Source organism: Oreochromis aureus, linkage group 9 (genome assembly GCF_013358895.1).
Source record: "Oreochromis aureus strain Israel breed Guangdong linkage group 9, ZZ_aureus, whole genome shotgun sequence".
NCBI lineage: Eukaryota > Metazoa > Chordata > Actinopteri > Cichliformes > Cichlidae > Oreochromis > Oreochromis aureus.
Window position 1 is genome coordinate 18,506,073 of NC_052950.1, and position 24,917 is coordinate 18,530,989.

The window sequence follows — 24,917 nt, forward strand, 5'->3', positions numbered from 1 at the left end:
GCAGGTTTTTAGGCCATGACTCATGTGTGATCCTCTCCAAACATCACAGCTCACACCCTGTATTTTCACTTCCCGGCAGACTCGACAGTCAGCTGTCATACGCTCGCACAAACCAACACATGCAGTAAAAGGCGGACGGACTAAAAACATATCTACAAATATTTAAAAGATTTATCCTATAAACACAAAATCAGCGTATAAAAATGTGAAAAGCTACTAATTATTTTCTTGTCTTAGTATTGAGCTTTTTCTTTGTTTTTTTACACGAGCGTTCGCAAGTACCACCCGCTTCTCCCCCTATGCTGATGGTACGGTCCAAAATCCGTCGTCATATGACTCGCTGACTCACTGAACGCCTTATAAAAACAGGCTCTGTGTGCGTTTATTCACTTTTTGGTTGTTTTTCACCACCAAAAACTTAACAAAATGCCGATGTGCGGAGGGCTGACTGATGTGAAGCAGGCTGATGAAGAAGTTCAGAAGATCTGTGATGCAGTGAGTAGAAAAGGGAGATTTTACACTCAAAACTTTGTGCACACACAGGGCCTGTGCTTCTTGTTAATATTGGTGTCATTGTTATTCAGATGAAGCCTCACGCAGAGCAGAAAACCGGGAGAAACTTCGAGGTTTTCACTGCAAAGAGCTACAAAACGCAGCTCGTCGCTGGGACCAACTACTTCATTAAGGTAATGTTTGTAATGCAAGCAGTGAGCACAGTGGTAACACTACAAAGCTCTGAGGTCTTGCCAATAATAAAATATCATCAATAAGAGCATTGACTGTAGATAATCTGATCTCTCAAGTGAAAATTAATGCGCTGATCAGTCATTTCTCTTTCTTTCTTTCTTACTATCTCTAGACTATGTAGTTATGTGGTCATATGTATGAAAGTTCATGCAAACCTTAAACTGTTCATTTTCTACCATTAAGTGTCATTCATCGCTGATGCTTTCAATCCAAGTTTCCAGACAAAGTTTGGTTAATGTATTTAAATTTTAAGAAAATATGCAAAAGAAAATGAAAACGCATATGTGCTTCATACTCCTGGTGTTAACGGACAAAACGAGCCATTCCAGTGCTTCCAGTACTTGTGTATGATGGCTTGGAACACATTTGCACAACACTCCCCCACGGCTTAAATAAAGAAGCACAAGATTTCCTTCATTTTCTTAATCTAAAATGAATCAGCCATGTTTGTGATCACTAGAACTATAATCCACTCTGTTATGACGACATGAATGCCTCCTTTTCCACATGTTAGCATGTTGTGTGGTCAGTGTGGCTTATATTATCACGAGTACTTCTATGTGCACAGTAAGCATCTCCTCTAACTTTCCTTGTACTTCCTTGCAGGTCCATGTGGGCGGAGACGAATGCGTTCACCTCCGTGTTTACAAGAAACTCCCGTGTCATGGAGAAGAGCTCGAGCTGACCAGCGTGCAGCACTCAAAGAGTCACGATGACAGTATTGAGTACTTCTAATGGGAGAACGAACCAGCCAAAGCATCAGTGCCTTCAGGCTGTAGTCTCGTAGTGATCTATTAATAACCTGCCTCTTAACAAAAATGTGCAGTTTCCTTTGCTTATATGTAACAATATACTGTAGATGGTAGAAATAAGACAAAGTGGAACAGTTTTATACAAAGTGCATAAATAAATGAAGCAGATTTTTCTTCTATTGTGGTGTCTGATTTGTGAAATGCCTGCAGCCCCAGAAGGGGAGTGGACTGTATTATTTGAAAGCAAACTCATTTCTCTTTCCTAACATAAGACACATTTGCATTATCTTTAGTAAATGTGGCAGCTGTAGACATGTCTTCATGCTCCAAAGTGATTGATGGATTTTTAGCACACAATGTTGGTGTTCAAACCCGCAAAAAACCTTTTTATAGCAATAATCATGTCAGACTGAACTCTGAACACATTTTTTTTTTTTTTTAAATGACATCTTTTGGAGAGTTATCTTTCATCTAGCTTGCCCTCCTTTTTGAATGCTTACCTGAAAGAGAACTAATACACAGTTCAATCCGATATGAGGCAGGGGTCTCTTATTGATTTAAATCAACTTTTTTCTACTTTTAGGACACATTTTGTTCTTTCACACAAATCAATAGAAAGTTGCTCAATTTTCTCCTGCGCTGAAACATTTCTGTCCTGATGGGAGTGATTCCTGTGCAATAGTGCATCCATCTAGAAGGCTCAAGGGTCACTGAATGGTTTAAGTTCATAAATACTGTCAGTCATTTATTATACGTTAAATGGATCTTGACAGTGCTTTCCAAAAACATTGCTAAAACCCCAAATTATGGAAAATTATCTCCTAAGATTGGTGTCTCAACCTCCAATGGAGCTCTATAGGTTTTAGGATTCATGATCAAGGTGAAGTGAAACTGTGCTGGCAACGTGTGGTAGCAAACATTTGTACATTTGAAATGTAAGACGACCCATGCTGCCATGACATGCTATTCCATAGCATAGGTAAAGAAAAACTTTCGCTTTAAGATTTCCAGTTATTCAAGTTTTCAGTGGTCCAAAGTTCACAAATGAACTGTACATAATGCACAACAGTGTACAGGGAAAATATGATTTAAGCAATCTTTACAATCATGTGAAATAGACCAAATAATATAAGTCACATCCTTTATTTAAACATGTCGAGACTGTCGGGCCAACCACAAACCACACTTCCCAACTTTGACTTGGAAAAAAAAAGGTGGTCAGTGGGTTGTCAGCAGTATTTTGTTGGCAGACTGTGGCATTAGTCAGCCTATGATTGTTTTATCTTGTGACTGACATTCCTCTTTGTTAATCACACGCAATGTGATCCCATTAATGACTCAAGTTGCAGAAATTTCACCATGCAGTCTGTTTCTACAAACATATTGTAAACATGCTGCAGATTTAAATGACACGCTTTAGATTGATTTTCTTGTGGAAAACATTAAACTAGAAAATAAAAAAGAAGGTTTGCACATGGTTTGTGGAACTGTTTGCCATTTTGAATAAAATTGGTTGGATTTCTTGCAAGAAGTCAGAGGGCTGCTGGCAAAAAGTGTAGAGGGTGTTTAATTATAAACTTCTAGGTGCAGATGGATTTTACATTAAAAACACTGATTATTCACACTTTATACATTTAGACTAAGTCATGAACAATCAGCAACATAATTTCTCATTTAAAAAAGCACAAATATAACACAAGATAAGCGGCACTGCAATAAAATAATTACAGCAGCATGTCACAGTACTGGATCTCTGAAAACTTGGACATATCAGAGTGTATTTTTATAGTGTATTTATTGACAACATACTCATTGTGATGTCAAGAATAAAGTTAATTCAGTTCTCTTGTTCACAACAACATATATTTTTGTTGTGAACTATTTGCAAAGAGTCAAGGTGTCTGAAAAAACTGCAGTGAAGACACGTATCACAGCAAATGGATGTTCCCCCAAATGCTAGGTAAAAGCTACACAAAATAAAATAGTCACAAGTTAAAGAGACAAAGAAACAGCAAAGTGCAAAGAAAGCCTCCACTGATCCTGAGACTGTCTGCAGGTCTGTCTCTGTCCTCACATTCAAAGATTCTAAAAAAGAGAAAAAACGTCTTCAGGGCTTAACGTTCTTTGAGAAATGTCCAAGCTATTCTTTGAAACATGTGAGCACCGCTGTTGAGTCTCCGTTTCACAACCAGAAGTTACTTTCCTTAGAGTTGAAATGTGACAAGTAGAAATTGTTGGTCTTTAACCCCACGACCCAGCTGCCATAGGCAGAACGTGGATTCATTGCGAAACATAACATCTCTCAGCATGTTCATGTTCAGTGCATGTGTTGCTAACATCATTGCAGATTGTCTGGATAGAGTGCCATCAACCAAAACTTTGCAAATCTGTAGCAGACTGCCTACGGTTTCTAAGTGCTGACAGGGTACGGTAACGGTCTTCTTGTGGTGCCGTCTTCTTAGGACGCCAACTTCTCTGCTTGTCATAGAACTCGCTCTTCAGTCTGGAGATGGTATTAAGGCTCACTCAGAATAATTTTGCATATTGGTTTTGTGGAACACCAGTTTGAAGTTGCCCTGTGGCACAGGCCCTATCCACATCAGTTAAATGTAGTATGCTTGGAGCAGACCTACGCTGTATCAAGATTGCAAAAAGACCATCAAATCTTCTGAGTATATATGCAGTAGGGTTATATGCCATACTGTTGGCTTTAGAATAGGTGGAATGATTGTTGGGTTTTTTTTCTCTGAATGTATTATTGTAGGGTCTACCTTACAATATAAAGCGCCTTGAGGCGACTGTTGTTGTGATTTGGCGCTATATAAATAAAACTGAATTGAATTGAATTGGACTGAATTAAATTGAAAGTAACCAGCAGCAAATTTTGTATGAAGTTCTTTTTGTTCATCATAGATTGTCTGAACAAAATAAAAATATAGTAATATTGTGGACTCTGGCTCAAATCGGTATTGTGGGTAATGAAAGAGCAGATAGGTTGGCTAAAGAAGCTGTTAAAAAAGTAGACGTTGATGTGCAGATACCAAAAGTATAGTTTGGAAAAAAAAGTAAGAATTTATGGAAAATGACGTGGTCATAGTGAAGTAAAAGGGAGACATTTATATAGAGTACAACACACAATAGAAGTTAAGAGAAGTAGAGGAATAAATAGGCAGGAGGAGATATTAATAAGTAGAATACGAACAGGTCATTGTTTTCTGAATGGCACTCTCTTTAGGATGGGGAAACATTGGACTGGCTTATGTAACTGGTATAATGCTATGGAAACGGTTGAACATGTACTTATTAGTTGCAGGAAGTATGTCAGTCAAAGGAGAGTGTGGAGGGTAGAAATGGGTGGTACTACAGAACTCAAGTTTGAAAAGGTTGTTGAGTGGTTAAGTCATGATGAAGGAAAAGGAGTGGTTTTTCGTTTTTTGAGAAATACTGGACTCATTAAGAGGATCTAAGGTTTTGGAAGTGATGTAACAGTAAAACCCAGGAGATGGCAGTAGTGCAACATCTTTGGATGCAAGCTGCCGTTAAAAATGAAGGAAGCAGAAGAAGACGTGGTTTTTGGTGGCAGACAGGATTTGACAAGTTGTCAGTATTCTTTTTATCATTCTCTTTACTTGTGTTTGGAGTTCTTTGCAAAACTGCAAGTCTCTGCAATCACACTTCCCCCCCCCTTCAGTTAAAAAAAACCTGCAGACCTGGCATATTGATCTGAGTCAAGTCTGATAGCTTATCTCTGGGACAGTCAGCTTAAAGAAGAATTTGCAAAGTTCATTTTGTTTATTTAAGATAATTTTTGAGAGACACAGCTGTGCCACATAATGGAGTTTTGTAAGACATTCATATCAGACTACAGATTGACAGGACTGCAAGAAACACCTTTTAGTTATCGTCCTTTTTAGTCATCTAAAGAAAAGTTCATATAAAAGCATAGGTTTTATCTGTTTTAAAGACATTTAAAATTTAAGACACAATTACACAAGTAGATATTTGGAGAAGACTGTGTAAGCAAACATTTAGTGGCTGTGAGGCCTGTGGTTACACATGTTGCTCCACCCATCATGTGTTAGAGCCACCTTCCAGTAAGTTTCCAGGTCACTTACCCAGTATATGCACTCGGACAGAATAGAATAGAATAGAATAGAATAATCCTTTAATTGTCCCACAAGGGGAAATTTGGTTGTAACAGCAGCCAGAAAGACACATATACAAACAAACAGTACACAGGACACAGAACAGAACACAATTTTTCTTACATATTTACTATAAACAGAGTACTGTACAGTTATTAAATTAAATATAAATAACTACAGATAAGAGGCAAACCAGGTTGTAGTGCGAATCGGTTGATTAACTTATTGCAGTTACAGCGCAGATGTAAACATCTGTGATTGTTGGGAGCAGTTCTGATTGTACAGTCTGACAGATGCAGGGAGGAAGGACCTGCGGAAACGCTCCTTCATGCATCTAGGATGCAGCAATCTCTCACTGAAGGAGCTCTGCAGTTCAGCAACATTTACATGCATGGGGTGGGAGACTCTGTCCATCAGAGATGTTATTTTGGCCAGAGTCCTTCTGTCTCCCACCACTTGCACTGGGTCCAGGGTGCATCCCAGAACAGAGCTGGCCTTCCTGATGAGTTTATCCAACCTCTTCCTCTCAGCTGCCGATAAACTGCTACTCCAACATACCACACTGTAAAAAATGACAGATGCCACCACAGAGTCATAGAAGGTCTTTAAAAGCGCTTCCTGTACTCCAAATGACCTCAGCCGCCTCAGCAGGTAGAGTCTGCTCTGACCCTTCCTGTAAAGAGCATCAGTGTTGTGGCTCCAGTCCAGTTTATTATTCAGGTGAACACCCAGGCACCAGTATGTTTGAGACACACAAAACCAGAAAACTGACACCTCTGTTTATTTCAGCTGACTTTCAGAATGGCTGAAATGGTATGCGGAGGATTCATGGAGACGAGGGACGCTGATGAGGAAATTCAGAAAATCTGTGATGAGGTGAGCTGAGTGTTATGTGAGTAACATTCAGTAACATAGTTGCAAGGAGTCAACTATGTCATCAAGGTAATTAACACTGTGATATTATGCATGTTAGGAATTACTAATGAAAGAAAATAAAGTATTTATGGACTGAGTTACTTGCGAGCTCCAGATGACCTGTTGAACAGATGAACATCTTACTGAAGATCTTCAGTGTTCAGCAAGTACAAGTTTCCTCTGATTTGACTGCAGGTACATGTGGGAGGATGCAGCTACCTTGATCTGTGGGTCTGGAAGAAGCTTACATGTTATTGGGGGGGAAGCTATAGTTACTGGTGTAGAAGACCATCATGACAAAGATCCCATCCAACCTTTTCAATGAGATCACACTTTGTATTTTTGCTGCTCTCTGCCGCCAAGCTGCTGCCTCATGACATGTGCTGTTTTGTTACCCAAAAGAAAAAAAATGCAATAACGCTCCTTCAAAAGTAACAATTTTAGGAAATCAGTCATTTTAATTATAATATTTCTAGACATATAGCACTGACTGGACTGCAGCTTGAGATGTTTGAAGCATTAAAAGTTGAATTCTGTAACAACAAAATAAATTGTGTTGTTGATTTCTTGCCAGTTATGAACTCAGGCTTTTACCAGCAAACTGAAAATATGTTTAAAATAAGTCAAGTCTCCATAATAAACACACCAATTGACAGTTTAGTATGAAAACTATACATTTATAGGTGTAAATGATACTTTTGTGGCACAGTGGTGCAACGACCCAAAGACCTGTATGTTAGGTTATCAGTGTTTTTTTGTCGGCTATAAATGTGAATGTGGGCATGTGTGTCTCTGTGGTTGGCCCTGCCATACCAGCTCTGGTATCTGTATTGGATCGATACTAGCACGTTGGATCAATACTTTTTTTTTTTTTACTATCCCCTTAAGTTCAGTAGGTATAACTGAATTGCATTAGACAAAGTTTTTGGAAATGCTGAGGTTCAGGTGTCAGAAGTAGGATAACCTGAAAGGAAGAACTCAAAGCAGTTTTTTAGGCCATGATTCATCTTTGATCCTCTCCAAATTATACAATCACACCTCACGCCCTGTACTTTCACTTACTACCTGTTGTGCCAAAAACTGATTTCCAGTGTTTCCGTTTTTTTTTTTTAATGTGTAATATCTTTATGTATGTTTGTAAATACACTTTGGTGAACAGGGTTTACATAGTGGTTATATATAAAATGTAAAAATGGCCTGTTTTTCAGGTAGCTGTATAACTCTGTGTTATTGTATTTACATTATAACCAATCCGGTCTGTTTTGTCCACTTAAACTATGTTTACAGAACTATTGTTATATTTGTTGCAGTTACTGCTGTCCTCTTGGCCAGATTGCTCTTAAAAAAGACACTTATAATGTCAACGCGAGATTATTTTTAACTGGATAAATAAAGGATATATAAAAGTCAGTGTCAAAAACTGATTGCTGCTTCTACCTTGTTACAGAAATGTTGTTTGTGGCTCAAGATGACTTGATATCATTCGTGAGGGCAGGGGCATAATTTCCAGGGGGGTTAGGGGGTTATGACCCCCCCAATAATCAGATCCAACCAATATAACTCACCCAATAAAATTATGAATTATCTTGCATAAATAGGCTGTTGATTTTCTTTACTCATTTCAGTTATTACCAGCAAAATAGTTGCACGTTTAATCATCTGGGAAGTTACCCAGATTTATTTATTTATTTAGACAGAGATCTTGACCCCCCCAATGTTCAGCACAAAGTTACGCCAATGCGTGAGGGATACATTTGACATATGTTTTGCATAGAGCAACAAGTTATTTATAGCAGTACAGTAATCAGTTTCTAGCAAATACCAGAAATCTACGGTGGCCCTGAGAGGCCAAACGGACTGCAACTTCAGAAAACACTTGCAAAAAGAAAAATGCTGCAAAAGAAAATGCTGCAAAAAGAAAAAACGCTGCAAAAAGAGAAAACACTTGCAAAAAGAAAAATGCTGCAAAAGAAAAACACTTGCAAAAAGAAAAATGCTGCAAAAGAAAAATGCTGCAAAAAGAAAAACGCTGCAAAAGAAAAACACTTGCAAAAAAGAAAATGCTGCAAAAGAAAAACACTTGCAAAAAAGAAAAATGCTGCAAAAGAAAACACTTGCAAAAGAAAAATGCTGCAAAAAGAAAACGCTGCAAAAGAAAATGCTGCAAAAGAAAAACGCTGCAAAAGCACACAAAGCACAACGGAAATAGGAAAAAAAGACAACGGAAATGTTTCTGGGAGACAATAACCGGACGGACCAGTTGCACGAACCAAAACATGCTAACAAGTGCACTGGGAGACACTTCAAAGAAGTGGAGCGGCCAAAGAGTAAACTTTCAAAAGTAAGTTCTGAATATTATGTTACTTATTTATGTGCAAATGTTTAATAATGAGGAACATTAAAACATTACTGTTGGCCACATGCCGGCAAAGTTATGTGACATTAGCGATGTTTTTACTTTCAGCATTTACTTTGTTTTAAAGCCTTTACTTTACACGCCGTTAGATAGTCGACCTTAATCTTACAGAGAATCTGATGATTTTGTGGATAATTAAAGTCAGTCATATATCCACAAACACAACAAGCTGAAAGTTAGTGATGCTGCTCGGTTTGCAGTCCTGAATATGACGGCACAAGCAGGATTCACTGCACTGTTAATGTTAGCTATGTTATATTGCTGCCTCTGTTCGGTGGTGTCGAGCCAAACGGACTTTAACGTGTGTTTGAACGAGCTGACGGTTCACTCGTTAAGCTGAAAGAAAGATGCTTTAATCACAGGAGTCACACATGTGTCCACTGGACCATCTGGGAACTCTTCTTGTTTAGCACTCGTAATAACACAAACACTAAATCCTCCTTCTCTTGTGCTGTTTTGTAGCAGTGTGTACACCTGAGACTGTCACCTGTCTGTCTGTCCTGCACTCTCTCTGTTTCTTTCTCTCTGATTGTGGAATAAAAGTATGAACATGTATTTATAAGTTACACTTGTGTTTGAATCCTGCAGCTTATCACACATTTGATTTCCATGTGTGACAACTGCAAGTGTCCAGAGTGAGGACAGACTGAGGGACCCACTGCTGCACATCATCTGTGAGGCTTTGCACCCTGATGATCCACCAGGACAAACTCAGCAGTGTGTGAGGAAGAGGAGGAGGAAGAGCCAGCAGCAGCTGACAGATGGAGAGAATAGACAGACTGTTCCCTGTTTGTGAAGGACTGCTAGGAAAGTTTAACATAACTAATTGTCTGTCCTGAATCAGTCTTATTAGATAATGTTCAAATAATGTTATCATCCCAGTGTTTTCAGTGTGGGAGAAAGTACTCAGAGCCTTCAAGTTACACACTATGAAAGGCAGCAACAAGTTTAATATTCAGAAACCTAAAGTATGTATCAGCAGCAGAATGGAGCTAAAAATAAATGTTTGTTTCAGTTCTATGAAGCTTTGAGTATTTTGGATTAGTAGTACTGCTGTGTTTGTTGCATCATATTGCTGTAATTGTTTATATGCTTTATATATTCTGAGGTAAGTTGATCTATAGTGTTACATCATATTCTATAAGGATGTTATGTGTTTGTGTACTTTCTGCCCAGTTTGACCCATTTAGCAGAAGTCGGCCTGTTTAAGGCTCTGATATCTATTCTGTATGACTTAAAGCAGTTATGACATGGTCTGATTTTCTCACCCAATAAAGGAATATTTAATATTTCAGTCTACTCTTCATTCTATCAGAAACAGTTATCACAGCTCGTACATTTGCTTCTTCCACACATTTATAAGCATTGAGCCAAATTTAGTAATGCCAACATATTAAAAAAACAATATTTGTCTCTTATATATAATACATCTATATATACACTGTCAAAGATGCTTGTCTTTGAGTGAAGATTTAAGGTGATAGGAAATATAAATAAATGCAACTTGAATCTTTACTGAAGCTCAGTGTTTGGCACAGAGTTCATGTTCACTGCTGTAATAACTAATAATGATTAATAAAATATTGGCCATATTATATTTACATTACCAAAGTGAGATGACTTTAGTCTCATGAACAACATGAGCTAATTGTTATTTACTAGCTAATCTTAAATGACTGTTCAGTACAGAAATGAAGCCCAAAAATCATCAGCCTCAGATACTTATCAAATCACACAAAGCTCATGTAGAAACAAATGTACAAAATATGTTCTCCTTCATTTCTGTCAAACAAAGCTGTATGAAACGTTTCCAGCTGTTAGTATCATGGTTGCTAGGCAACCTGGGCAGCGCGACGGAGGCTAGACCGTCCCATCTCACAAGCCTACAAGCCGGCCTCAGCGGTCTTTGAGTGCGGCCCTTAAGGACCGTTAAGGCTGCGTACTTTAAGGCTGCAGACCCTGAATTGGGATACAGCCATACATACATGTTTTGGTTCGTGCAACTGGTCCGTCCGGTTATTGTCTCCCCAGAAACATTTCCGTTGTCTTTTTTCCTATTTCCGTTGTGCTTTGTGTGCTTTTGCAGCATTTTTCTTTTTGCAGCATTTTTCTTTTTGCAGCGTTTTTCTTTTTGCAGCATTTTTCTTTTTGCAAGTGTTTTTCTTTTTGCAGCATTTTTCTTTTTGCAGCATTTTTCTTTTTGCAAGTGTTTTTCTTTTTGCAGCATTTTTCTTTTTGCAGCGTTTTTCTTTTTGCAGCATTTTTCTTTTTGCAAGTGTTTTTCTTTTTGCAGCATTTTTCTTTTTGCAGCATTTTTCTTTTGCAGCATTTTCTTTTGCAAGTGTTTTTCTTTTTGCAGCATTTTTCTTTTTGCAGCATTTTTCTTTTTGCAAGTGTTTTCTGAAGTTGCAGTCCGTTTGGCCTCTCAGGGCCACCGTAGAAATCAGTTTTTGGCACAACACTGGCAGACTGCCTCAGCTCAGACTAACCCACACATGCAGTAAAAAATGGACAAAAGTAATTATTTCCGTATGTAAGTGTGCTTCTCTTTTTTTTCATGACGTTGGCAAATACCGCCCCGCCCACAACCCCCTTCTCCCTAAGCTGATGGTACGGTCCAAAATGTGGCGTCATATGACTCGCTTTGTTTATGTTGTTGTTTTTTTAGCCTACAAACAAACGCATCTCTTTCCGTGCGTTGGTCCAAAATGCGGAGTCTTGTGAATTGGCGTATGTTTATAACCTTTTTGGTCGTTTTTTACCAACAAAATGTTGTCGCAGTGGAAATGGTCGGAGGGTTGACCGAGGAGAAGCAGGCTGATGAAGCAGTTCAGAAGATCTGTGATGCAGTGAGTAGAAAAGAGAGATTTTACACTCACACACAGGGTCTGTGCTTCATGTTGATGTTGCTGTCATTGTTATTCAGATGAAGCCTCTCGCAGAGCAGAAAACCGGGAGAAACTTCGAGGTTTTCACTGCAAAGAGCTACAAAACGCAGCTCGTAGCTGGGACCAACTACTTCATTAAGGTAATGTTTGTAATGCAAGCGTTTATGTGGTAATTTATATGGAGGTTCATACAAAACTTAAACTGTTATGGTTTCCACCCAACTTTTGCTTAAATTTATCTTAATTTTGAGACAAGCCCACAAAAGAAAATTAAAATGCATGTGCGCTTCCTGGTGTTGACAAACAAAACAAGAAATTCCAGTTTTGCACTTGTGAATGATAACTTGTAACACACAACACGCCCTAGGGCATAAATAAAGAAGCATAAGCAGGTATTTACTTGATAAACTGTCACAGCCGTGAACAGAGCTCAAAAAATGTTCTGTTTGTGAACACTAGAGCCATCAGGCATTATGTATCCAAAGAAGTGGATGCCTCTTTTCCACATTGTAAGATAGCTTGGCCAAAGTGGCTGAAGAAGGGCAGGAGACAGATGCTGTCCAGTGTAGCAAGTGTTTTATTTACATCTTTGTGACAAAAAATATTACAAAAATCAAAACTCAACTCCAAGTTAACTCGGTGCAAATAAACATAACTGAACTTAAATCAACAAAAATTAAGGTCAGGTGCACTCAGCTACACCGACCTGGTCCTCCCCCCCCTTAAACACCTGAGTTCTTCTGCTTAAGTACTCAGCTATCCAAACAATTTCTCCTCTGGACTATTCCATTCAGTAGGTAAGATAAACTTATGATTCTCCTCTTTCCTAACAGTAAAAACTCTACGGTGTAGTCAATACATATTACAACAATACATCCATTTCTCAACAAACAATGCTAAACTTGACTTTATTAAATTACACCAATTCTCCCCCTTCTTCACCTGGTCCCTTCCTGTGACCTCAGACTAAAGAGGAAGTTATAAATACAGGAAGTGAAGCAGCACTTCCTCCTTTTGCTCCTGGAACATAAGTAAGGCGAGTTCAACAAACTAGACAACTAACAGTTGAAACCAATAATATGTTAACTTAACAAACTCGTCAGAGTTGATATAAAAGAAGAGGTTAATTACATAATCTGTAAAAGTGCAAAACATAAACGAACCCGGGATAGTAAATGTTTGCCCACTACAGAATAAAAATAAGGTATGGCTAAATCAAAACAAGAATGTTAACTAAGGCTACGTCCACACTAGCCCGGATAAATTTGAAAATGGTTTTCGTCTGAAAACGCTCCGCGTCCACATTCGCGTTTTCAGTTGTTTTCACAGAGTTGTGTGTCCACATTGAAACGGCCGAAAACGCTTACGTTCCAGTACTGCACATGCGTGAAATGCAAGAAGATTCGACCTGCCTCATTCCTGTCTGACGTTTATTTACTTTCCGGCTCTTTGAAACGTCGCGGCAAAATGTTGAGGAAAAGCACTGAGTTTTTTAAATGGACTAACAATGAGGTGGAGTTGTTGCTGCGAGTAACACAAAAGTCCAAAGTTGCAAAAGCAAGTGAGAATTAAAGAATTTGAAGAAAAGCTATCTGGAGCATGTACAAACTGATATTAATCTTTAATAGGGCTGTCAAAATTGATAGCAAACAAAACTACTGCTGTGTAATGCCCTCCGCTATCTTAGTTTGTGAACACTAGAACCATCGTGCACTCTATATATGAAGATGTGGATTCTCCTTTTCACATGTTAGCATGTTGTTTGGCCCACAGCTGTGGCTTACATTACCACAGCTGTGATAAAATGAGCAGGAGTACTTCTATGTGCACATTAAGCATCTCCTTTAAGTTTTCTTGTACTTCCTTGCAGGTCCATGTGGGAGGAGACGAATATGTTCACCTTCGTGTTTACAAGAAACTCCCAGCTTATGGAGGAACGCTCGAGCTAACCAGGCTGCAGCACCCCAAGAGTCAATATGACACTATTGCATACTTCTAATGAGAGAACGAACCAGCCAAAGCATCAGTGCCCACAGTAGTCTCATTGTAATCCATTAATAACCTGCCTCTTCATGAGGGGAAAGCTTTCCTTGTTTACATATAATAACATACTGTAGGTAATGGAAATAAGGCAAACTAGATCAGTTAAATACGAGGTGGGTAAATAAATAAAGCAGATTTTTATCTGTGTGTGTGTGTGTGTAATTGTGAGATACATCCTGTGGTCATAGGGGCTATTTTTAAGTATGTGATTGGTTGGGGAATTGAACTGACCCACAATTCACCAATTTTGTCACTCACTTGAGAGATGCCATCAGAATAGCAAGGATAACCAGCTCAGTTTCAAAGAAACATGTAAAACAGCTCCTTTTGTCCATAGTGAAACAGATAATACATTTGAAATAAACATTATGCTTTAAAAAGAGCTGTAAAATAGTGAGACATCTATAGTCTGTGCTGTAACTCAGCAGTATTGGGACATCGCTCTGGCAGTGTGTTTGGGATCATCGTCTCACTGAAAAACGAAGCCATCTGGTTGTTGTAAAGGGGTTTTCTCATGGCCATGGAAATGATTCTGCGATCATCCACCACGGTTGTCTTTCTTTGACATCCAGGTCTTTTTTGCATTGCTGAGTTCACCAATCCTTTGTTTCTTTCTCAGGATGTACCAAACTGTAAATTTTGCCACTCCTAATATTGTAGCAATTTCTTGGATGGGATCTTTCCATTTTCACAGCTTGAGGATGGCTTGTTCCACCTACATGGAGAGCTGCTTTGACTGCATGCTGTCTGTTCACTAGTGATGTGCGATACCACTGATTTCCTTTCCGATCCAATACTAAGTAAAATTCAGGGCGGTATCGACAATACTGATCCAATACCAATACTTTGTACAAAAATGTAATGTTTTATTGTATTTCAAATTATAGCTTCATAATGATTACAGGACTTCAGACTAGTGTTCTTATTGCTTAATAATGCAGAATTATCATATAGAAATAAAAAAAAACAACCCTGAAGTTGTGTGTTATTTGAACACTTGATATTTTTGGTCAACCTCACATTTTAACGCTGTAATGGTGTTAACGGAAATGCAAATAATTTTGTTGGTTTAAAACAAAATAAGAAATGGTTGAAATCTAAAGGTGAACTAGACCAAGATTAAATTAAATCTTGGGCCTAAAGAACTAAACTTGATTTAAAATAACACAGTGTTAATTCAAATAGATTAAAGGATAAACTCGAACTTAGAACTTGAAATAAATAAAACAATAACCTAGGTTGAAAATAACATCCTTTTAAAGCCAAATAAAAGGTTTTGAGATAAATAGGATAAATTAACAGAAATTACTGAACTAAAAAGGGAAAGGAAATATCTTGTTTTCCTTAAATGTGGTGTGGAATGTTTTATGTAATGTGTGTCAACTGCCTATTCTCTGTTTTTACAAAATAATAAGCCGGCAATTTAAACTTATTTTCTGGTCTGGGGTCTTTATTACACGCTACACTCATCGAACCTCACTGGTCCTAGTGTACTGTAACAACTCCAGAAGTGTTACATTTGCATCTAACATTTCCAGCTCTAAATCTGAACTTTAAAAGAGTACTATTCAGGCTGAAGGCCCTCTAAAATTTTCTTGAAAGTATGTGAGGCAAAGAGACCCCCTGGTTAAAAAAACCCCCCAAACCTAGGTAACTGGGTAAAATCTAATTCTACAGCCTTAAACAACAAATAATAGAAATAAAATAATGTCTGAACCACAGAGAGCAGTATCCACTCTTACTTTTGGGAACCGTGGTTTGCTGAGGTTCAGGTGTCAGACGTACGATAACCGGAAAGGAAGAGCTGAAAGCAGGTTTTTAGGCCGAGATTCATGGGTGATCCTCTCCAAACATTGCAATCACAGCTCACACCCTGTATTTTCACTTCCCAGCAGACTCGAGAGCATGCAGGAAAAAGGGAATTGCCTAAAAATTTGTGTATTTAAGAGATATTTAAGAGATGTATCCTATAAACACAAAATCAGACTCCCTGTCTCTGTCTTTCTCTCTCTCTCTCTGTTTTTTTTTACATGACCTTTTACAAATACCGCCCCTCCAATCACCCCATGACTCGCTGACTCACCAAAGCCCCATAAAAACAGGCTCTGTGTGTGCTTATTCACTATTTGCTTGTTTTTCACCACCAAAAAACGTGTCAAAATGCCGATGTGCGGAGGGCTGACCGAGGAAAAGGAGGCTGATGAAGAAGCTCAGAAGATCTGTGATGCAGTGAGTAGAAGAGAAAGATTTTACACTCACAACTTTATGCACACACGGGGCCTGTGCTTCATGTTGGTGTTATTGTCATTTTTATTTAGATGAAGCCTCTCACAGAGCAGAGGGCCGAGAGAAACTTCGAGGTTTTCATTGCACAGAGCTACAAAACACAGCTCGTAGCTGGGACCAACTACTTCATTAAGGTAATGTTTGTAATGGAAACAGTGAGCTCAGTGGCAACATTAAAAAGCTCTTCAATAGAAAAACATATCATCAATAAGAGTATAGTTGGTAGATAATCTGATCTCTCAGGGGAAACTAAAGCGATGATCACTGGATTTTTTTTTCAGCTACTACTTCTACACTCTGGGCTTATGTGGTTTTATATTTAAGCGGAGGCTCATACAAAACTTTTTGACTTTCTAGCCTGAAGTGTTACTTATCACTGCAAAATTTGAGAGAAACCTGCAAAATAAAATGAAAATTCATGTGCACTTCATACTGTCTCAGCCATGAACAGAGCTCAACAAATGTTCTGTTTGTGAACATTAGAGCCATCAGGCACTCTACGTATGTATATGAAGGTGTAGATTCTCCATTTCCACATGTTAGCATGTCGTTTGGCTAGTGTGACTTACCACAGCTGTGTTAAAATGATCAGCAGTACTTCTATGTGCACAAGGATCTCCTTTAAGGATCTCCTTTAACTTTTCTTGTACTTCCTTGCAGCTCTATGTTGGAGATGAAGAATATGTCCACCTCAGTGTTTATGAAAAACTCCCGTGTGATGGAGGAACGCTCGAGCTGACTGATCTGCAGCACCCAAGACTCAATATGACAGTATTGAGTACTTCTAATGGGAAGATGAACCAGCCAAACATCAGTGCCTACAGCCTGTACTCTCATTGTAATCCATTAATAACCTGCCTCTTCATGAGGGGAAAGCTTTCCTTGTTTACATATAATAACATACTGCAGATAATAGAAGGCAAAATTGATCAGTTAAATACGAGGTGGGTAAATAAATGAAGCTGATTATTTTTTTTCTGTTGTGGTTTCTAATTTTGTGAAATGTGCTCAAAGCTGAGGAGGGACCACTGGACGTGGAAGACTTTGTCACTGATCACATTTGGTTTGCTGTCTTTGACCAGGAACTTGAAGTTGTCCATGGTTTCCTGGACGTTCTTCTGATGAAGCACGTACCCACACCCAAATTGATATCGGCTACGAAGATCCCAAGGAGATCTCAGGCCGGATGAGACATAAAGTATAAGCTCTCCAGTAGTTTCTGGGTCTTGCTCATAATTGCCTTTGAGTTAGGTGTGCACTGATAATCTCCAAAGGGAAAATATCCAGGTGAGATCCCGCTAGATGTCTTAGAACCTCACCCTAAAGTTGAGCTCAACGCTGGCTCAAAAGGAGATGAACATAATTATTTTACCCATTCAGACCCAATTTTAATAAAATACCATTAGTAGGAAGTGAACTGACTCAGATCAGGTCTGATAGGAGTCAGTCAAAAATAACCACACGGGTTAAAAATGGGTTAAAAATAATGTTTTAAATATGCCAAAAATGTCACAAAGCACTGCTGCAGCTTGTTAAATCAGCAGGAGAACCAAAGTCACACGATGGTCTTTAAAGACAATTAGTGCTGATATTTATGCTTGCACACAATTTTACTGTGAGGAGGGGGACACCCAAAAAAGACTGATTGAATCTTAATAGTAAAAATCTTTTGCATTTTTTGGATAGTATCACTTCCATAATTTGCAGCCTTGGGCCAATTCACAGTACTTGGAGAAATAAAATATCCTGGAAATGAAAGTGAAAGTTATTATTGGCTCTGGGTTTCTGCTCATTTACACCTTCCACAGAAGGTTGTGGAAAGGAAACACTTAGATGAGAGCCCCACTGCTTCAAAATTGGCCAAATGACCTTCAGGAAGCTCAGCATAAACACCACAGAGATGAAAACAGTACTAAATTATGCATTAATATCCAGAATAGTAATATCTCAATCATATTTTTAGATTGAGTGCAAGCATTTGGCAGAATATGGAAGCAACTGCTCACAGTCGGGATGATATTTACAGTTTGTACTAGAAATCTCATCTGTTTTATTTATACATATTGCCTCCGTCTCTCAGGCTAAGGGTTATTTCAGTTATTGAGAATGTATTTTCATTAAGAAAATGATGTTTACAAGCTTCAAATTGAGCATGCGACACATTAAAGTGGCTTTGTTTGATTTGTTGGGATATAGTTGGGATATATTTGCTGTACACAATATATCCCAACCATGACTGTGGTGATCCCACACTAAGCTAAAAGTAGCCTTCATTTCCTTTTAATATCATACACCGTCAGCCAATTGATGTGAGTTTTTAAAATACACATGTAGTATATGGTTTATTAGTATTCACTATGACACAAAAAAGGAAAATTATCCTAATTTTTTATGAATATTTGAAGCAGGTTACACAAAAACATCAAAGCTTACAGGAGGACGGGAAAAGGCAAAACTTTGCTACAGAAATATCCTGTCCTTCCAAACATGTCCTTTGCAAAAATATTTTCACTCTCTGTTTCCGGAGGTGCCCGCCCTTTGCAAAAGCGCCCAGTTTCTCAGCACATGAATACATCCACAAATTCACAAAAGGTCAGAGCACGCACACTCTCGCAGACATGCCCTCACTCTGCCATTTCAATCATCCCACTGTAATAAAACTGTGCACACACACAGACACACACACACACATCTCTTTTCCGTTGTCCTCCACCATGAAGAGCAGGTTGGTGCTGTTGGTCATGGTGAAGGTGAAGCGGTATTTGAGCGAGTTGGAGCCGTCGTGGTTGTAGCTGATGCGGTTCTGGTCGATGTCGTCCATGGTGAAGCTGCTTATCTGTCGGTAGCGTTGGCTGTTGATGGTGCGCTCGATGGTGCCGTGTCGAGGAGCCTGGATGACGCTGAAGACGATGGACTCCACCTGGAGGAAGGTGGTGTAATAGGAGGGAAAATGCAGGGAAAGGAAGGACGGCTCAATGATATCGCCTGCAATGTCTCCCTAGGATGAAGCTACATAAAGAAGCAGTGTTGGTTCTGCACAACCAACAAACCAGCAAAATAGTGAGAACTCAAATTCAGGAATCAGCTTCAAAATATCTATAGTGGCGAACCTTAACATCACTTTTGGGTGTTACTCTCTAAAATTCTACAATAAGGCAGTAGAAAATAAATCTTCAAGTTTTTACTGAGAATTACAGATTTATGGGATTAACAGTGTTGGATTATCCCTTAAGCCGGCTGCTTAGTTTAGCCATCTTAGGTAATCATCTCAAAATAAACATTCAGAGGTCCAGCTCTTTTCTAAACTGGTATCTGTACTGCTTTGGGATGATTCCAAACATGATGCCAATTAGTTCACAAATCATACCAAGCTTCAAATATATGATCTGTTTATATTGTGCAGCTCATAAAGAGAATTTGATGCCTAAAGGAGGAAAAAGGCAAATAAGCTCATTTAAATTACTTCATACATATTATTAACTCTACAATATATGCAGCAGAGGATGGATAACATCCAACATTTGCTTTAGTTTCGCCTTTAATTAAAGAAGTATGAGTGTGCACGCTGAAGAAATCAGTCCTTCAATGCTGTATTTTGACCTCAGTTACACATTTGAAAAGTTTTTGTTTTGTTTTATTTTAAGACCTTCTGAAGTACTCAAAGCGTCTCTGTTGTAGTTCCCGCCACAGAAGGTGACACCTGATTCTTGTCATGATGTCACGCATATACTGTAATTAAAGCTGTGAAAGATTTGCAGAAAACGTATGTAGCCAGTGTGTTACCTCTGTGTCCGCATCGGTGGCTTTCAGCTCAAACTCAGTGATGGTCTTCCTCACACCCTCCTGCACCCTCATGCCAGGGACCTGAAGAAGAGGCAGGGAGTCGTCCACAGGCTTGATAGTGATGTAGAAAGTCTGAGCAACCTGAAGACAAAGAACAATAATAAGATGATGAAACAACCTATGAGCGATACACATATGTGTAACCAAAACTACATCCTGCCATCAACTTCCTGCTTTTCACTGAGAACTTTCTCAACAATTCAGCAAATAGAAAAGTCTCATTGTGATGAAAAGTTTAACCCCAAAGGGCTACACAACTTCACCAAGCACCACAGTGGCCACAAAGCTTCCACACATTGCAGTCAGCCAGGCGTGAAGGTCAAATGACCTTTTCACATGTTTACTCGAGTCCTTGTGATCCTCATTAGTTTGAATTAGCAAGGCAGATTTATGCATGAGGAGACCGGGACAGGAAGCTGCTACTTTCCGCTGTTATAAAAGCTGTAGAGTTTGTTAGTTTTCACATTTCTTTAATATCTTTCAATTTAATGACATAGTTAAGGTTTTTTTTTTTTTTTTTCATTTAATCTAAGCGTTTAAGTGATCAGAAAACTTTTCTTTCTTAATTCCTGTTAACAGAAACCAATATACAACAAGGGGGGAAAAATAAATAAATAAAATAAAATAAAAAGCAATGTATATGCATACATATATGTGAGTGAAACTATATACATGGTGTATGTGTAAGAAATATTGAAACAGAAACATTGTGGGTCTGTATACAAGGGCAGTTATATAATGTAATAAACAAATAAGGGTGGAGGGGCTATGGTCATTTAGGGTGGAGATGGTAGTTCTTCTGAATTTCCACTTTCATTGATTTCCAGCTGTGATATTTCATTTTCCAACATTTGCACATTGAAAAGTTTAACAAACCCATAATACTATCATATAAATTGCAATATTAAACAAAACAAGGAGTCAAACAGAAAAACAAACAAACTGATAGGTTCATAGCATAAACCTATTCGCTGGAACGTTGAAGACAATGTAATTACACAGCAAGCAAGACACAAGTAGGCAACGTTCTTTGTTTCCGTGCACGGGAGAGAACCGGACAAGCGCCGTTCCTTCGCTTGACCCCAGTTGCTCTCGTCCACTCCCCCGTACACTGCTCTTTTATTGAGGTTACATGAATATGCATAGGGTCATTAACATATGACATATACATACACACAAAGAGTACCTTGCCTGTGCGTTGTGTAAGTGTGTGTGTGTGTGTGTGTGTGTGTGTGTGTGTACCTGTGAAGACTCCCCAACGCTGGTGCCAGGAGTCTAACGGTCCATCTAAACAAAAGGCTCTTATACTTAACCAGATACAGAGTAGGTGTCCTCCTATACCATAAATCAGTAAGAGCAGATATAACCTCTCTCCTGACCTTAAGTTGTGTGTGCATGCCAGAACACTCTGGAATGCATACAAAGTTTGCAGACTATTAAGGATCAAACCTCTATCAATTTACAACTAAGCATATATAAGTAGATATTTCTAAGCATAAATGACAATCAACAATATAAATCTAACACAAACCAAAAATGGTTGTAAATCCTGATTTGTATCAGCTACCAGTTAACCTATATTAGTTCCTTTGAGATTAATCAAAGTTTCCTTTAGTTGTTGTTCTAACTGTCTGATCAATACAATCGATAGAACTCCACTCAGTTCTATCGATTTAATTTAGCCTCATTCAGTCCACCCAATGCTTTCACTCACTGTATGCGCAAACTGGTTATGATACCCAGTAACACTTCAACGAGTTACCAATACAACTCAAACAAAATGAATTTGTCTTGAAAGATGCTATATAAATAAAACTGTACTTTTACTTACTTTCTTTACTCACTTTTTCTTTCTTTCTTTTTTTTTTTTTTTACAAAAGTAACAGGGATTGAAACTTTATTGGTAATTTTCCAAGCAAAAATTTATCCTCATTCAAAAGTCATGTAAGAACCTCACTGGCTTACGGAATGTTGATGTTATTTAAAAAATTCATACAAAAAATATGACCTCATTCAAAAATGTCATGTGACAACCTCATGGCTTATGGAATTCTGATGTCACCGGCTTCTAAAGCTTTGATCCTTTGAAGCTTTGATCCTCAAAATCCTTAAATAGGGGTGAGGATGTACAACTTTTAGTCCGTTATTTGCAGCACTTATGTCAGCAGCGTTCAAACATTCACCAGTAAAGCATTTTGAAACCTTTGGATCCTTTTCGTAGTCACGGTAAACAGACTCCAACATGTCTCAGAAAAAGCAAGAAAGACAAGAAGCTGACCCCAGCTCTATTCCATGGTATGAGCCCCTAGACCCTTATATGAGCTCTCTACCTTGGGATGAACAGGTAGAATTAGAGGAACAGCGATTGGAAGAAATGCAGAATGAAAATCTCATGAACAGAGAGAAGATTAAGATCCTGACGGAAGAAAATGAGAGAAAGAGCGCTGAATTAGAAAAATTATCCTACCAGCTTCAAGAAAAGAAGGTATTGAGGAGAAACAATGGGCTCTCCGAGATAAGAAGAATCAGGTGCTCCAAGAAAAGCTGGATGAAGCTCTGGAAAAAATTAAAGATCTGCTCCAAAAGGAGAAAAGAGAGCATTAAAGGGATAAAATGCTCAAGAAGAATCAGGAGCTCCAAGAAGAGCTTGATGAAGCTCTGGAGAAACTTAAAGAAATCCACCAAGAAGAGAAACAACAGGCCGAGCAGAGAGACATGCAGCGCAAACTCCAAGCCATGGAGGAAAAATACAAAGCGCTGCAGGTAAAGCATGACAAAACTCTGCACAAAATCAACAGTTGCTTCAAGACAAGAAGCAAATGGAAATGAAACAGAAGGAAATGGACTCCAAGCATGACGAGATGGAGGAAAACACAGACTGCTCCAAATCAAGCTTGAGAAAACAGTGCACAGAAATAAAGAGTTCATTGAAGAGAGAGAGCAACAAGAAATCCTCGAGAAAGAAACGGACTCCAAGCTTGAAGTCTTGGAAGAAAAACTGAAAATGCTCCAAATAACTCTTGAGGAAACACTGCTCAAAAATACAGAGATGCTTCACGAGAATGACCAACAAAAAATACAAAAGGAAGAAATGGATTGCAAGCTGAGGAACATCGAGAAACAAAATAGAGGCTTGCAAGTAATGCTTGATGAAACTCTGGAAAGGAATAAAGAGTTCCTTCACGAGAAAGACCAACGGAAAATACATCAGCAAGAAATGGATTGCAAGCTGAGGCACATCGAGAAACAAAATAGAGGCTTGCAAGTAATGCTTGATGAAGCTCTGGAAAGGAATAAAGAGTTCCTTCACGAGAAAGACCAACGGAAAATACATCAGCAAGAAATGGATTGCAAGCTGAGGCACATCGAGAAACAAAATAGAGGCTTGCAAGTAATGCTTGATGAAGCTCTGGAAAGAAATAAAGAGTTGCTTCACGACAAAGACCAACAGAAAATACATCAGGAAGAAATGGAGTGCAAGCTGAGGAACATCGAGAAACAAAATGAAGGCTTGCAAGTTATGCTTGATGAAACTCTGGAGAGAAATAAAGAGATTCTCCAAGACAAGAAACAAGAGCCCGTGAGCAGAGAGAGACCTGCAGAGCAAACTCCAAGCCATGGAGGAAAAATGCAAAGCTCTGCAGGTGAAACATGATAAAACTCTGCACAAAAATCGACAGTTGCTTCAAGACAAGAAGCAAATGGAAATGAAGCAGAAGGAAATGGACTCCAAGCTTGATGAGATGGAGGAAAACACAGACTGCTCCAAATCAAGCTCGATAAAAAGTGCACAGAAATAAGGAGTTCATTCAAGAGAGAGAGCAACAAGAAATGCTCGAGAAAGAAACGGACTCAAGTTTGCAGTCTTGGAGGAAAATGCAAATGCTCCAAATAACTCTTGAGGAAACACTCCTCAAAAATAAAGAGCTGCTTCAAGAAAAAGACCAACAGAAAATACATCAGGAAGAAGAAAATGTTTTCTCCTGAAGAAAAATCTAACACTCCAAGAATTGTATAACGAAACGAGGTACAAAACATCTGTACTGGAAGGAGAAAAGAAAAAATGGAAAAACAATGCTCAGCGATGCAGAGTAGCATCAATGAAATGCTGAGAAAAATACCGAACTTGAAGAACTTTCTAAGACCTTGAAGTACAAAAACACTGAAATCCAGGCGCAAAAGCAAGAACAACAGAAAACACATAAAGACCTGCAGTGTAGACTTCAAGAAATCCAGAAGAGAAACCAGCAGCTGGAAGACATGCACACAGATGTGCACAAGGCAAAGCGAATAGAGGAGGCAACAGTTAAAGAACTGCAAGACAAGCTTAAAGAAAAACAAGAACAATTAGAAGACATGGTGAAAAGATGCAGCAAACTTGAGAAAGAAAACACAGAAACAATGGATGAGCTGAAAACCCTCATCCTTGAGAAAAAAGTGCTCGTGGAACATTATCTGAAAAAAAAAAAAAACGTTTCCACTGGTTCTGGAGGAGGGACACTGCTGCTTCTCACCTGATGTAACCATGTCTTCCTCCGCCTCTATTCCAACTTAATTTTCCCCTTCCCTTCCCTTCCCTCCCTCCTTTTTCTTTTTCACACCCTCACCCCCGACCAGTCCCGGCAGTTGACTGCCCCTCCTGAGCCTGGTTCTGCCATAGGTTTCTCCTTTAAGTGTCTTTCACTTTAAAAGGAGTTTTTCCTATCCACTGTCGCCTGGTGCTTGCTCAGAGGGGATTGTTGGGGTTTTCTCTCTTCTCTCTCTTTCCTTCTTTTTATTCCTCTTTTTACCTCTTTTCCCCCCTTCTACCTTTTTTTTTTTTTACCAAATAAACAAAATTGGCCACATTTTACATGTGTTTGAAAAATGTCTTCATTCAACA

At 38.7% G+C, this 24,917-nt stretch overlaps 3 protein-coding genes and 1 pseudogene across 3 annotated transcripts; 3 read left to right on the plus strand and 1 right to left on the minus strand.

The window, feature by feature from the left end:
* The first annotated feature begins 331 nt into the window (after positions 1–331).
* On the plus strand, positions 332–1,678 carry LOC116314510 (cystatin-B-like). The gene is made up of 3 exons (XM_031732562.2): positions 332–495; positions 585–686; positions 1,354–1,678. The coding sequence occupies exons 1-3, from the start codon at positions 427–429 to the stop codon at positions 1,480–1,482; spliced, it is 300 nt and encodes a 99-aa protein (XP_031588422.1). The 5' UTR covers positions 332–426; the 3' UTR covers positions 1,483–1,678.
* A 9,900-nt stretch (positions 1,679–11,578) lies between these two features.
* On the plus strand, positions 11,579–14,053 carry LOC116314441 (cystatin-B-like). The gene is made up of 3 exons (XM_031732458.2): positions 11,579–11,824; positions 11,902–12,003; positions 13,734–14,053. The coding sequence occupies exons 1-3, from the start codon at positions 11,684–11,686 to the stop codon at positions 13,860–13,862; spliced, it is 372 nt and encodes a 123-aa protein (XP_031588318.1). The 5' UTR covers positions 11,579–11,683; the 3' UTR covers positions 13,863–14,053.
* A 1,971-nt stretch (positions 14,054–16,024) lies between these two features.
* LOC116314445 lies at positions 16,025–17,107 on the plus strand (annotated as a pseudogene).
* A 1,357-nt stretch (positions 17,108–18,464) lies between these two features.
* Positions 18,465–21,308, minus strand: LOC120441866 (extracellular matrix protein FRAS1-like). Its single transcript, XM_039617336.1, has 3 exons — positions 21,278–21,308; positions 19,976–20,116; positions 18,465–19,112 (listed from the first exon to the last, which is right to left on the minus strand). Exons 2-3 carry the CDS (start codon positions 20,045–20,047, stop codon positions 18,834–18,836), a joined length of 351 nt encoding a protein of 116 aa, XP_039473270.1. The 5' UTR covers positions 20,048–20,116; positions 21,278–21,308; the 3' UTR covers positions 18,465–18,833.
* Positions 21,309–24,917: the final 3,609 nt, after the last annotated feature.

Excerpts from the sequence above, each read along its gene's own strand:
- LOC116314510 (XM_031732562.2), top strand. The coding sequence starts at position 427 with ATGCCGATGTGCGGAGGGCTGACTGATGTGAAGCAGGCTGATGAAGAA. Across the intron at positions 496-584 it reads TTCAGAAGATCTGTGATGCA|ATGAAGCCTCACGCAGAGCA; the intron begins GTGAGTAGAAAA and ends ATTGTTATTCAG. Across the intron at positions 687-1,353 it reads GGACCAACTACTTCATTAAG|GTCCATGTGGGCGGAGACGA; the intron begins GTAATGTTTGTA and ends ACTTCCTTGCAG.
- LOC116314441 (XM_031732458.2), top strand. The coding sequence starts at position 11,684 with ATGCGGAGTCTTGTGAATTGGCGTATGTTTATAACCTTTTTGGTCGTT. Across the intron at positions 11,825-11,901 it reads TTCAGAAGATCTGTGATGCA|ATGAAGCCTCTCGCAGAGCA; the intron begins GTGAGTAGAAAA and ends ATTGTTATTCAG. Across the intron at positions 12,004-13,733 it reads GGACCAACTACTTCATTAAG|GTCCATGTGGGAGGAGACGA; the intron begins GTAATGTTTGTA and ends ACTTCCTTGCAG.
- LOC120441866 (XM_039617336.1), bottom strand. The coding sequence starts at position 20,047 with ATGAGGGTGCAGGAGGGTGTGAGGAAGACCATCACTGAGTTTGAGCTG. Across the intron at positions 19,113-19,975 it reads CCACCGATGCGGACACAGAG|GTGGAGTCCATCGTCTTCAG; the intron begins GTAACACACTGG and ends ACCTTCCTCCAG.